Source organism: Myxine glutinosa, chromosome 11, assembly GCF_964187855.1.
Source record: "Myxine glutinosa chromosome 11, kmMyxGlut1.1, whole genome shotgun sequence".
NCBI lineage: Eukaryota > Metazoa > Chordata > Myxini > Myxiniformes > Myxinidae > Myxine > Myxine glutinosa.
In genome coordinates, this window is record NC_136271.1 from 29,252,877 (window position 1) to 29,267,797 (window position 14,921).

At 43.2% G+C, this 14,921-nt stretch overlaps 1 protein-coding gene across 10 annotated transcripts in view; it reads right to left on the reverse strand.

Moving 5' to 3' along the window:
- Window positions 1–1,195: 1,195 nt before the first annotated feature.
- SLC16A4 (solute carrier family 16 member 4) overlaps window positions 1,196–14,921 on the reverse strand; it is a 143,355-nt gene continuing 129,629 nt past the window's right edge. For all 10 annotated transcript variants that reach the window (XM_078786507.1, XM_068130400.2, XM_078786511.1 and 7 more), the window contains one exon: window positions 1,196–1,952. In XM_078786507.1, the coding sequence (XP_078642633.1) occupies window positions 1,804–1,952 (149 nt within the window). In that variant the 3' untranslated portion in view covers window positions 1,196–1,803. The remainder of the gene's footprint in view (window positions 1,953–14,921) is intronic.

The window sequence follows — 14,921 nt, forward strand, 5'->3', positions numbered from 1 at the left end:
AGGTATCAACCAACAGAAATAAGGTAACATTAAAGTTTTTAAAGATGAAAGGGAACAAATCCTGCAGCTGCAATAAAATGACCATTTGTCACTATCCTGATAGTCTCAATCAACTTGTGCTGTACTTGTGCAACCTGTTTATATTAAAACAATATGTCCTGATACAGTGCCATTGTGTTTTACGAAATAACATTCCACACCGAAATGCAAAACATAAATGTTTTTTTTGTTTTTGTTTTTTTTGTATACATCTTTTGTATACATGGAAGAATCGAGGCTCGTGAAAGAGCTAACATTTATCACACAAACCATTCAAACAGACAAACAAAGTATATAAAAAGGGGAGCGGGAGACAAGATGGGGAGAGAAGGGGAAGCACACAAACAACATTTGAGAGCAGGGACATCGGGAATGTGTGGGAGGGAGAGGGCTTGGGGGGAGGCGGCGTGGGAAGGGGGGTGGGGTCGGTGGGAGAAGTATAAACACAAGGACACCAAGGACTTCCAGGAAAGAAGTTGGTATTTCAAAAAAGTGGAATTGGGGTGAAATTAGCGGGGGTAGAAAAGATCAAGGTTTTGGATGGGGGAAGATAAGAGATGGTGGTGAACAGCCGTTTTAAAGACCTAGAGGGAGGAGTGGGATTGAAGAGGGTGAGAGCGTTTGTTCCAGAGGTGGGAGAAAAGAGGAATGAAGGAGTGAAGGTGAGCAGAGAGTCTTGATTTTGGCAGTTTAACCATAAGAGGGTTGCAGGCAGATCTTGTGCGACCTGTAGGAATATTTGGGGGACAGAGCCCAGAGAGAGCTGGGGGAGCAAGGACGGAGAGGAGTTGGTAGAAGACAAAGACCACCAACCTGCCTGTGTGCCCAAATATCTGAGCAAGAAGACAGATTTGGCAACATCCAGGAACCACAATATGTTATGTTGGTAACAATCCATAATCAGCAATTTAAGCTTGGAGGAAGAATTGCAACGACGACTAATAATGTGGAATATGGATAAGGGCCATGTTGTCATTTAAAGATTACGTTTACTAGATGTATTGATGGACAACCTTCCTCAATGACCATGAAACAAAGCATTAATGCTCATGTTCACCATTAATGACAATATTTGGTATTTGAGGTTTTCGTTTCCTGAATTAGTTTTAGCCATCCAATAAATAAATTAATAAAATAAACACCCTTTTTTGCATCATCACTATGGAGCAACGCTGTAAACATTGCCCAATACAAGTTTATTGTCCAAGGCACATATTTGCATCAAAAACAGCAGCTGTATGCATATATAGTTACAATGTCATTAAGAATAGCATGAAAGATCTTTTGAACCTTAGAAAGCACCAACATAAGTTGTATAAAGTTATTGTGCATATTTACCCCTTTTGTTTGTGCAAAGCATCGACAGCAAAGATAGTCTTCTTTCCCAATGTACACGACATACCTAACGGAAAATATATCTATATTTTCTTTTTTCCCCAACAAATGGGAATAGATCTTCGTATATATATATATATTTATAAAAATTCAGGAAAAACAATCAATGTCAATACAAAGGCATGGTTTGTTAGATACGTATATTAAGATGTTTAAACAGAATTGTAGCCAGACACTTTGCAAACTTAAAAAGTGGCTTTCTTTCGAGCCTTTCGAGCAGCAAAGCAAAATGTGCCACCAAAGGTCCACTTCCAAGTGAAAGTATACAAAATATATGTGCTTGGCACCATTGTTGGCTCTTCGACATGCGACAAGTGCAAGAAAGCAAGCCGTTGCCAAAGAGCGTTCTCGAAAGCTAACTTGCCGAGTTTACGATTCACCAGAGCCAACCTGCTGATGGCTTTTCTGGTATCGATAAGCCAGTGGCTCGAAGAGGAGGAGAAGAAAGGACAGCAGGTAACCGCTGCCAGCCAGGTAGAACGAAGAGCTGTAGGTTTGTGTCACGTCATAGAGCCATGCTGCAAAAAAAAATAGTAATAATAAAAATACAAACATCAAGTCAAGCCGACTTAAGGGTTTGGAAAACAACCAACAACTGATTTGTCAGTCAGTGTCTGCTCAGAAGACAAAAGGCTATCCTGCTAGCTCAGAGAATTTACTTAGTAAAGCACAATTACAAAATTCACTGAACATCCACCAACAATCTCCCAGTGCTGATACGCCCCACCTTGTTCAATGATCTCCCGGCTTCATCGTTTAGCAGGAAAGCTTCATCATGTGATTGGACTGGAATTCAATAGCATAATCAACTGGAGACTTTAGTCCTAAAAGCTGATGTAATCACACTTCATTCTAATGTCAAATTACCAAATATCCCAAAAGTAAAAGTTATGAAAATGGAACATTTATTTAATTCATTTTCATTAATCATTTACTATGTTGGGTAGAAGTACATTTGTTGTACATACCTTGTTCATGGTTTCGACAGGGTTAATATTTATTCAATACTAGCCGAAAGCACACGGCGTTGCCCGGGTTTTTGAATGAATTTACTACTACTAGGGCATTGCCCGTACTATATCTATATCTAAAATTATATCCCCCCCCTCTATTTACATGAAATGGTTTGGTCCAAAGCGAACGGCTTGCGAGTACGGTGACAATCCCCCCCCTCTATTTACATGCAATGGTTTGGTCCAAAGCGAACGGCTTCCGGAGTTTGGTAAAGAAATCGCCATCGCGTGCACAAACGCGCAGGAAAGCGAATGAATCGCAAATTCGGTTTTATTAGTTTTAAAACATAGTTTAACGCCAACATAGTTTGCAAACGTGAAATAAATGAATACGCTCTCAAATGTGCCATCCGAGGCAGAGTGTGTCCTCCACGTTCGGCACACGCGATCGTTCGCTGCTCTCTGATTGGTTGAATCGTTTTTTGGACATAGCTCGGTAAGTAATTGTCCGATTAATATGAAACCTTGAAAAGGCACATCCTCGGGTCCCCAGCAATATACCTGGCAAGTTAAAAGTATATCGGACCCGTGGTTGTCGAGAAACAGCGGTCACAGACAAACAGACGTACAAACGTACAGACGTACAGAGATTACTGGAATTATAGATAGACTAGGGCATTGCCCGTACTATATCTATATCTAAAATTATATCCCCCCCCTCTATTTACATGAAATGGTTTGGTCCAAAGCGAACGGCTTGCGAGTACGGTGACAATCCCCCCCCTCTATTTACATGAAATGGTTTGGTCCAAAGCGAACGGCTTCCGGAGTTTGGTAAAGCAATCGCCATCGCGTGCACAAACGCGCAGGAAAGCGAATGAATCGCAAATTCGTTTTTATTAGTTGTAAAACTTTATTAAAACATAGTTTAACGGCAACATAGTTTTCCAACGTGAAATAAATGAATACGCTGTCAAATGTGCCATCCGAGGCAGAGTGTGTCCGCCACGTTCGGCACACGCGATCGTTCGCTGCTCTCTGATTGGTTGAATCGTTTTTTGGACATAGCTCGGTAAGTAATTGTCCGATTAATATGAAACCTTGAAAAGGCACATCCTCGGGTCCCCAGCAATATACCTGGCAAGTTAAAAGTATATCGGACCCGTGGTTGTCGAGAAACAGCGGTCACAGACAAACAGACGTACAAACGTACAGACGTACAGAGATTACTGGAATTATAGATAGACTAGGGCATTGCCCGTACTATATCTATATCTAAAATTATATCCCCCCCCTCTATTTACATGAAATGGTTTGGTCCAAAGCGAACGGCTTGCGAGTACGGTGACAATCCCCCCCCTCTATTTACATGAAATGGTTTGGTCCAAAGCGAACGGCTTCCGGAGTTTGGTAAAGCAATCGCCATCGCGTGCACAAACGCGCAGGAAAGCGAATGAATCGCAAATTCGTTTTTATTAGTTGTAAAACTTTATTAAAACATAGTTTAACGGCAACATAGTTTTCCAACGTGAAATAAATGAATACGCTGTCAAATGTGCCATCCGAGGCAGAGTGTGTCCGCCACGTTCGGCACACGCGATCGTTCGCTGCTCTCTGATTGGTTGAATCGTTTTTTGGACATAGCTCGGTAAGTAATTGTCCGATTAATATGAAACCTTGAAAAGGCACATCCTCGGGTCCCCAGCAATATACCTGGCAAGTTTAAAGTATATCGGACCCGTGGTTGTCGAGAAACAGCGGTCACAGACAAACGTACAGACAGACAGAGATTACTGGAATTATAGATAGATAATTCAGCTTTTACTCGTGGCCGTAGAAGATCGACTACTATAATTCAGCTCAGCTTTTAATTGCCAAATTAGCCCGGTCCGGCTGAGGCGGGCCTCGACCGGTCTCGCCACCTAGCCTATAACCTTCCCGGGGCCCGTCCCGACATTTTTTTGTATTAGAGGTTTCATTAGAGGTATTAGAGGTTTCCTATCTTTCACCGTTCAGGAGATTAGCTTGCGCAGACAAACAAAAACTTTTTTATAATATAGAGACTAGAGAGATGATCGTGTATGTCGGGTCTTATGTAGGAAAATGATGTCCCACAGGGTTTGCTTGTCTATTCTTAACACCATGTTTACTTTTGTAGAGGGATATGTCCTGATTTGGAAAAATTGGCATTTTTTTTCTTAGCAATTCGTGTGGTTTTTTTTCAGGTCATTTGTGACACTCCTAAATGGCGAGATACCGTCTCGTAAATGTTTTCAACTTTTTTTAACTGGGTAAACCTGGGCTTGTAGCATATCAAATGAAAGCTCGCACCGCCACATTAACTAATTCATGAAGGAGTATTGCATAAATGCTCAATTCAGTGAGCTATACACATAAATAATGAAAAAGAATACTTTTTGTATGCATTACTCCCAATTGCGATCAAGTGCAATATTATATTACCAGGAGGTATATCCATGCAGGTAGATGTATTCCATGATACATGTATTTTGATGGTCTGTTGCTTCCCTGTGCTAACTTATTTAGCTTCTGCTTTCAGTATATTATTGTTGGAGAATTCAGTAAGATGAAACATGTCCAGGACGAGTACAAACAATAACTGATGCCAATATTATAATCAAAAGTTTTAGATCGCTGAGAAGCAGCACAGACACTTACACAAAATATTAACTTCTAATTATGGCAGAGACCACAAGTCAGTCTGGCTCTGCTTCAGCCACAAAATGGCCTCACATTGAGCCAGACTTCATCCATTGCCTAACATGTCAAAGTACTGATTGTGGAACATTGGTAATGAAACCAAAGATGGAGTCGTATAAACGATTCATGAATTGCACAAGAGAACTACACCAGCACTCTGCAGAGAGCATAGCTCCGCCAGGCTGAACAGTTTATGTTTTGTATCCCACTGATAGGCCGAATCTGGATGCGGACCCGAACCAAAATCTAATCGCTTGTTCTCGTCACCTAACAACTCGTCCACCAAGTCGTCATAACTCGTCCAAGACTTTAAAAAAAAAGAAAAAAAAGTTATATAATCGCTTTTCACCTGATCTCTCAACGGTGAAGAATCACTTAGAAATTTTAAATAATTATTGTATCCAAATCAATATTCAGGTCTTCACCAAAATTGAATCAATTCGGTCTAGTCACACACCCAATCTGTCCACTAAGTTTCGTCCATAACTTGGAGCTATCGTGCTATGTATCGGTTTTAGCCCTATCGCTTAATGGTGTGGAATCACTTTTAAAATGCTACGAGCCGGATCCAAATCCGGATATTCACCAAAATCTAATCTTTTCGTCCTTGTCACATACACTACTTCTCCGCCAAATTTCATCCGAATCCGTCCACAACTTTTTGATATATCTTGTTCACAGACAGACAGGGGTGAAAACATAACCTCCATCCACCTTCGGTGGCGGAGGTAATGAGCTATGTAGGGAGATACTGACTTTATTCCTACAAGCAAAATATTTGAAAGTATTTCTGAAGAGTATCTTATGCGCAAATACATCACTGTATATGGCATGTTACAGACAACTAACCAGACTAACATGGACCATTAAAAAACTAGATACAACGAGAACAATGCGACAGTGTCGCTAATATGCCTCCACATAGTCCAACAACGGGTAGATGCCATCACTCTGCATATGTATGGGTAGGAAATCACGTTTGTGAAGTTTGGTGTTGATCGGATAAGGTTCGTTTTTCCTATCCAAGATGGTTGCCAAACTACGCGACTGTTACGGGGTCCTCCCCTATCCCCTGGTCTCGGTAAACCTCCGAACCCCGAGAGGGTCCCCGGCAGAAAGATATGTTATCCTTGGTTGAAATCAATCAAACCAATAATGAAACCACACCAAGGGTTATGAACAAACAATAATATATTATAAATCACACCGGAATCACGACAAATAATAATAGCAATTCGCCCTAATGTCGCTGTACCCCTCCAAGGCGAAGTCGATTCGCTCCAGCGATCGTTGGATCAATGTCCGATCACAATCAATTGAGGCGTGGACGATCGAAGCAACCCATAGGTCACGTGGTCCAACACCCAGCACAATAGCGGTGGAATGGGAAACCTCCCAAAGACGCGCTCCGACGTACACATTTGCGGTTCAATCAGCGAGTCTCCTTAATAATCCACAAAAGCCACTTTCTTGCACAGCCGTCCCCGGCAACCCACCGGGGAATAATGCCCGGCCGACGTGACAAAAACCTTTTCACTGAAGGTAGCGCACGTGGCGAAATGGCGGACGGCTTTCACTTGAGCCGGGCTTCCAGGCAAGGACACTCCGGACCCTCAATGCAGATACCCGACTACGCAGGCTCCACAGCACTCCGGCGATGTCACCTATCGCACAAACTTCCTTTCAAGGACTCAAAGTTCACTCGCACTGCCCGCTCGACCGCTCGGTACGGAGCTTCAACCAAGATTGTCTTTTTCCTTCTTTTCCACGCCTCTTCCTCTTCCTTCGCTCCCTTTCTCTTCCAGGTCATGATCCGGATTTCCGGCCACATTTTACCAGGAGCGCTTTTAAACCTTTTAACCACAATAACCCTTACTGAGAACCAACAATAATCTATCTATAATTCCAGTAATCTCTGTGTGTATGTGTGTGTGTCTGTGTGTCGTTTGTCTGTGACCGCTGTTTCTCGACAACCACGGGTCCGATATACTTGAAACTTGCCAGGTATATTGCTGGGGACCCGAGGATGTGCCTTTTCAAGGTTTCATATTAATCGGAGAAGTAGTTACCGAGCTATGGCGATTTATTTACCAAACTCCGCAAGCCGTTCGCTTTGGACCAAACCATTTCATGTAAATAGAGGGGGGGGATTGTCACCGTACTCGCAAGCCGTTCGCTTTGGCTTTGCGAATGGACCAAACCATTTCATGTATACACAAAGAATTAAGTTAAGCACCCCCCCGTTTTTTTACAACCTCGCACATTACAAGTTTGTTGTCGTCAAAACAGTGTAATATACCCATGATATTGCTATATTTTCTGGAGAAGTGATATTATGGTCACATAAAAACATAACAATCATGCCGTTTTCAATATTTTATTCTGAATAATTTAAGGTGAAATTTGTTGGGAATTTTAGGCATATTTTCACCTCAATTTAAGTATGGAGCTATAGGTCCATCACGGACAGTGTGGATGACGTTTATGTTTTCTAACGTACAGTCATTGTTCTGAGAAGACCTCTAGCGATCTTTGCGTCAATAACGTGTGTAGGACCCACGTGATCGGATCACTGACTCAACCCTACGTCTCATAGACCCTGTAAGCCGTCGTATGCGTTGCTGTGGCAGGTTGTTCCATTCCCGATGTAATGCACGTTCCAATTCATCCAGATTGGCTATTGGAGGGACCATCTTCGCAATTTGTCGTCCCAACATGTCCCAAACGTGCTCGAGGGGGTTCAGGTCAGGACTGTACGCAGGCCAGGGGATGGTTGTCACAGCACCTTGCTCCATCCGATCACGTGGGTCCTACACACGTTATTGACGCAAAGATCGCTAGAGGTCTTCTCAGAACAATGACTGTACGTTAGAAAACATAAACGTCATCCACACTGTCCGTGATGGACCTATAGCTCCATACTTAAATTGAGGTGAAAATATGCCTAAAATTCCCAACAAATTTCACCTTAAATTATTCAGAATAAAATATTGAAAACGGCATGATTGTTATGTTTTTATGTGACCATAATATCACTTCTCCAGAAAATATAGCAATATCATGGGTATATTACACTGTTTTGACGACAACAAACTTGTAATGTGCGAGGTTGTAAAAAAACGGGGGGGTGCTTAACTTAATTCTTTGTGTATAAATAGAGGGGGGGGGTTGTCACCGTACTCGCAAGCCGTTCGCTTTGGCTTTGCGAATGGACCAAACCATTTCATGTAAATAGAGGGGGGGGATATAATTTTAGATATATATATAGTACGGGCACGCCCTAGTAATAATAATACCAACAATAATTAGGGCTGAATCCGTAACAGCGACCTATGACTAATTTTCAAACTATATGCAACAGTGCTGTTAGATATTTGTAAAATTTTGCATCGATAGAGAGCGGTTTCAGAGATATAATTATTTAATATTTTCCTTCAATCCAATTTGGCTGCCAATCCATGTGATCTATGATGTCATAAATTTAATATTTCAATACAAATGGGTCATAGATCATGTGTTTGCAATTTCAGATTTTTAGAATAAGGAATTTGATCAAAACCATTTTTGGCTGGTATACCACTTCACAAATGATGTCATCGTTATCATGCTTTTGTTCCCCATTGGGAGTACTTGACAATGTGCCAAGTTCCAAATTCTTCCATTCAGCGGTTTCCGAGAAATAATTTTTTAATCATTTGCTTTTAATCCAAGATGGCTGCCATACCACGTGACCTATGATGTCACAATTATCATGAAAACATTCTGCATGGGTGTCGCTCCTACCCTGAAAGTTTCGTCCCAATCAGACATGGTTGCTGAGAAAAACGAGGTTCAGCCAGCAAGGAAGGACTCTCCCCACTGGAAAAGCTCCCAAACCACCGACAAAACCCACCTACAAAAATGATGAGCCCATCAGCCTCCTCAGATCGTCTGCTTCTTATCTCAACCATACAATCCATCGTGCATCATCTGTTTCATTCAATAAATCACAAGTGTCTGCCAAAATCGAAATCTATAGTCTTTTGAAGTGACTGATCAATTCTGGGCATCATCTAGACATGGGTAATGTCCACGGAAGGTAACATGAACTGTGGTGGGTGGTTCGTGTGCAGCCACCCGGCCGCTGGTTGCATCATTTTTCTGTGGGCCCGTCTGCCACCGATGCAATGCCTCTCTATAACCAGTTATCTGGTACTAATTTTGCCGACCTTGGAAGGATGGCAGGCTGAGTCAACCCCACCTGGCGTTAATTCAACGAGATTCGAACTGAGGATCTTAGGATCCCAAGCCCGAACATGAACTGAGGCAACCTCACAATACCACCGAACAGCATTTGACATCGACACAACTGAAAGACATCAATAGAGCTGGTGAAATGTGGCTGTGGTGCAAGCATGTGCGCTTCATCCTCGTGCTCCTGCAGGAAACATGACCTGGCATGTACGGAAATGTGCTCATGTGATGGAGGATGAAAAGTGCCTCAACATGTCTCATCAAACGTTCTCTTCCGAAGATGATGATGACTTGATACATCAACTAATATCATAACTCCATATAGTAACTGCAGCACCTACAAAGTAACTATGACGAATATGCTTTTCTATGATAACAAAACACAAAGGGTTGATCATTTTTGTTAGATGTCATTACAAAATGTCCATAAACACAGTTGTCAAATTTGTGATATTTTTCTATTAATATGACTCGTTTAGTCTATGTCGACACTCAATATACCTTTAGATACTTTATAGCTCGTTAATTCAACAGATCTCTCAAAGTTCTGATGAAAGATTAAATCCTGTGATTTTCAAGATAACCAGTAACCCCTTAAATGTCTTGGCCATTTTAGTATACAGTTATACAGTGACTCTTACCATTTTCAATGTACCTTCAAATTACATAAGAAAATTTAAAAAAAGACTATATATATATATATATATATATATATATATATATATATATATATATATATATATATATATATATATATATATATATATATATATATACATACACACACACATTTTTAATCTACACACTATAAGGAATAAAATAATAATAGTGGTTAAGAATTACCAAGCAAATCCCACAGGATTACATCACACCATACACATCACATCACACCATACACATTACATCACACCATACACATTACATCACACCATACACCATACACATTACATCACACCATACACATTACATCACACCATACACATTACATCACACCATACACATTACATCACACCATACACATTACATCACACCATACACATTACATCACACCATACACATTACATCACACCATACACATTACATCACACCATACACATTACATCACACCATACACATTACATCACACCATACAAATTACATCACACCATACAAATTACATCACACCATACACATTACATCACACCATACACATTACATTACACCATACACATTACATCACACCATACACATTACATCACACCATACACATTACATCACACCATACACATTACATCACACCATACACATTACATCACACCATACACATTACATCACACCATACACATTACATCACACCATACAAATTACATCACACCATACACATTACATCACACCATACACATTACATCACACCATACACATTACATCACACCATACACATTACATCACACCATACACATTACATTACACCATACATGTTAAGGCATTGTACCAAAGGTGGAAGGAGGTTATGTTTTTACCCCTGTCTGAGCTTGTCTGTTTGTGTGCAGGATATCTCAAACAGTTATGGACGGAATCGGACAAAACTTGGTGGACAGGTTGGGTGTGCGACAAGGATGAATTAATTAGATTTTGGAGAAGATCTGAATCTGGATCCAGATACGAGGTTTAAAAATTGTTTTTTTTAAAGTGAGTCTTCACCATTGAGATACAGGACCCAAAAAGGATATAAAAAAAAATAAAAAAAACCACCTTTAGAGGCCATTTTTCCCCGCAAAGCGGGCGTTGGCCTTTTTCGGGAACCGTGGTTGTTGTTGTTTTTCGGTCCCCTTTTTGAAGCAATGTTTTACGGCCGGATGCCCTTCCTGACGCCAACCCTTTTTGCCGCCTTTAACGACAAACAGGGAATTACCAGTGAACTGGTACTCGATTTGCCGACCTCGGAAGGATGACAGGCTGAGTCAACCCCCCTGGCGTTAATTCAGCGATCGACCGGGATTCGAACCCAGGATCCTAGGATCCTAAGCCGGCACCCTAACCGCTAGCCCAACACCAGGGTTTATACTAGCATTATCATTATCACTAGCATTATCAGTTTATATCCCAACACCAGGATCCAACGCTAGCCCAACACCCAACACCCAAAAAGGCTATATAGCAGGATATTTCAAAAGGTTGTTAACAAGTTATGACAAAACTTGGTGGATGAGTTGTTTAAGTGTCAAGAACAAGCGATTCGATTTTGGTTCAGGTCTGGATCCAGATCCGGCCTATCAGTGGATACGAAACAAACTAATCAGCCTGGCGGAGATATGCGCTCTCCCTAGTGCTGTTCGAGTTTATTATACGATAATATTGGAGCAACCAGAAAAGGATGCAAAAGCCGATCCAGTTGAAACGTTAAATTCAATGCAAAATGAGACATACCATTTTCAACCCCCGTTAGTTTCAGGTAATCACATTCATGTAGAGTTCCAGAAAGAGCAACGCTATTTGCAAGACTAATACCCCCAAATAATCAAAAGACGAGTCCATTAGCGAGACAAACAATGACCTAATGGGCAATGCCACCGATTGGCCTGGGACCCACAGTTTTGGAAAAGGTGTGTTGGCAATGGGAGAAAGGGGAGGGGGAGAAGGGGAGAGGGGGAGAGGGGGAGGGTTTGCAGATATACAAGTGTAATTTTTTTTTGGTCATGATATTGTTACTTTTATGAGGTCGAGATGTCCTCTATTTAGTTTAAGGCATTAGCACAATATTGTCGCGTAACCGTGGTTAACACCACAGTTACGGATGACCGATTTGCGAGACTTTAACTCCCGAGGCGAACACTCAATGGCGGACTCAAGTTCAACACCAACGCGCGGAATGGCGGGACGCAGCGAAGGCTCCGCAACCTTATCTATTAAAATCAAACACCCAGGAAAACTGCGTTCAGATATTATGTACAAAAAGTAATATAAGGGTTTATTAGGAAAAGTAAAGCCAGTGAAAAAGCCCGCCGGTAAATCTAATAACTCTAATAAACCTAAATCGGGACGTCCCCACACGACTGACAGCAAACACAAACGAGGGGGATTAATTACGAAAATAACACGTCTTGTAAAATGTACACAAGGAGCTCGGCTTATCTGTCTTTGTCGTCTTGTATTGTTGGCCGTCCACCCCGGCACCGCTCGGCCCCGATGCACCCACGAGGCCTTGCTCCACCAGGCTCCGATCCTCTCGCCGCCCACCAGGTCCGTGCACCACGCTCCAAAGCACCCAACGCAAGCCAGCAGCTTCACACGAGGTCGATCCCCACACAAAGCACGAAGACAGGACTGGAGAGAACGCAGGTGTGACTGCACGTCTCGTCCTTCCAACTCGCTTCTCAATTGCTCACTGCCAAGCTCGAACTCGACTGCGACTGCCCGAAATGGCGTGTCCTCTCCAACTCCAACTGGCGAACTAACTCCGTGTGACTTGCGACTCAACTCTCTGGTGCCTGCCTGCGTCTGCCACGAACTCAACTCAACTCCACGAACTCAACTCTTGAAATGGCGTCCGACCGTCGCCTATATTGGTGGCCGATGACGTCCCATTGGCGCACTCCTCAGCCAATCAAAGCCTCCCGCGACTCCTGACATCTCCCCCCTCCGCCACCCTGCGGTCCCGGCATAACACGTGCCGGCCAGGTTTGTAGGCCTTGGAGGTGTACACGGTGGCGGCCACTTGTGGCGGTGTTTTTGACCTGGTTTCCTGTCAATTTAATACGAAGTCCTTGTCAGGGAAAGGGAATTATTTAATGTTGCGCTAAGGACCTAACTAATGTTTATGTGGTTTGCAGTGCCATAAAGGACAAAGGTTTGATTACTAGGTGATACTCACAGGGGCGTTACCTTTAATCCCTCACTATTTAACACTCGAATCTCCAGGTAGATCCACACTCATACATCTTACCCCGACAACCGCCTGAACATCAATAACTTATTACATGTAGAGTCCCTGTCACGACAGCCGAATACCTACCTATTCAGATCTACCTAGCTCTAGATGTTGCATTACCAAATTCATAACACAGCCCCCCCCCTGGAACCGTAGCTCCTGCAAGGTTCACCGCAGGGCTACCATTCCAGCCTTAACACTTACTGTCACACACTTAATTAACCTATGAAATAAATCAGGAAGGGCTGTGGGAAGTGAGTCGGACTACCTACCTACACTTCCTTAACATGCTGAACCCCTTAACCATCATGCAAGTATGTACATCTTCTTCGTTGTTCCTGTGGAGGGAGGAAACAACAACACACAACACTAACTTAACCACAAAACTTAACCATCTTTCCAAAACTCAAAACTCTAACCTTTGTACATACCCCGGTCTACAGACCGCGTCCCCCGGTGGATGCCACAAGACTCAACCTTACCTGCGGGGCCATCCCCAATGCATCCCCCTAAATTTCCACGGGCCCCGTCCAGATGTTACAGGTGAGTGACACGGCTCGGTGGATTTCGCCCACATTCATGCAACACAGACCCCTTAACCACTCATTCTCATTCCATAGGTCATCAAGGCATTGCAAAAATCAACAAAGCACTTATTCCCAATACACCCCCTGCAGGACCATGGCATTGATGTCATTCACGTGTGTGTGCATTCCTCAACTAGGCAGCGGGGAGGTACCGCACAAAAGATGGTGGGGGCGCATCAGGCTGTGGTGCCCGCAGTCCCAAAAACAAGTCAACCGACTTACAAATTCATTGCCCCCCCCCCTTTACCTCTTGGCCCCGTGACAGCCCAACAGCCCCTTTCCGCCGTTACCTCGCCGGTGAGGGTCTCCACACACACCAGGCTCCTTTGCCTCCTGCTTTCACGCAGCAACACGGGTCACCGGGGGACTTCCTCACCCCGCGGCGCCCAACCAGACCCTCCACCGACGAGCTCCAATTTCCAGTTACCACCGGCTGCCAGGGGTAATTGCCGCAGAGGGGGGCCCGCAGGCATCGCTCCTCAGAGCTTGCTCTGTACCTGCGGACACACACACCTTCCCCACCCACAAGACCCCAAAACACACTTCCTCCCCCACTGCCATTCAATTCTCCACACAACTCAGCACAATTCAGTACAATTCCATAGATGGTGTAAAAGGTGTTACAAGGCTTGCCATGGCCTGCTACATGTGAAATTCCCCCAGTTCACATTTAAACCATCACATCTTCCCAAAAGCACATTTCCAAAAGCACAATTATCACCCCTCATTATCTCCAATAATCATCACACACTCTCCAGGTTCCACTCTCACGACCACATCAAAACACGTAACCACAATACAAAAACATACGCCACCCACAAGACACTGTGGCTCCCATTCCATCCCCTCACCGGCCATGTCATCACTCTCACCCGCCTCCCAACTCCAATTTACATGTCCCCAATTTCCAAAGCAAGTCCTGAAGCCTGGGACAGTACTCCTCAAAACACTCACCTCAAGTGCAGGTAGTTGCAGGTTGGTCAGGTTCAAAGTGCAATCCACCCATACAATTCCCAAAATTTCACATTGGGCCTACCAAATACTTCCAAATTTCTCTTTTGTCCCCACTACACTGGCAGGTATGTG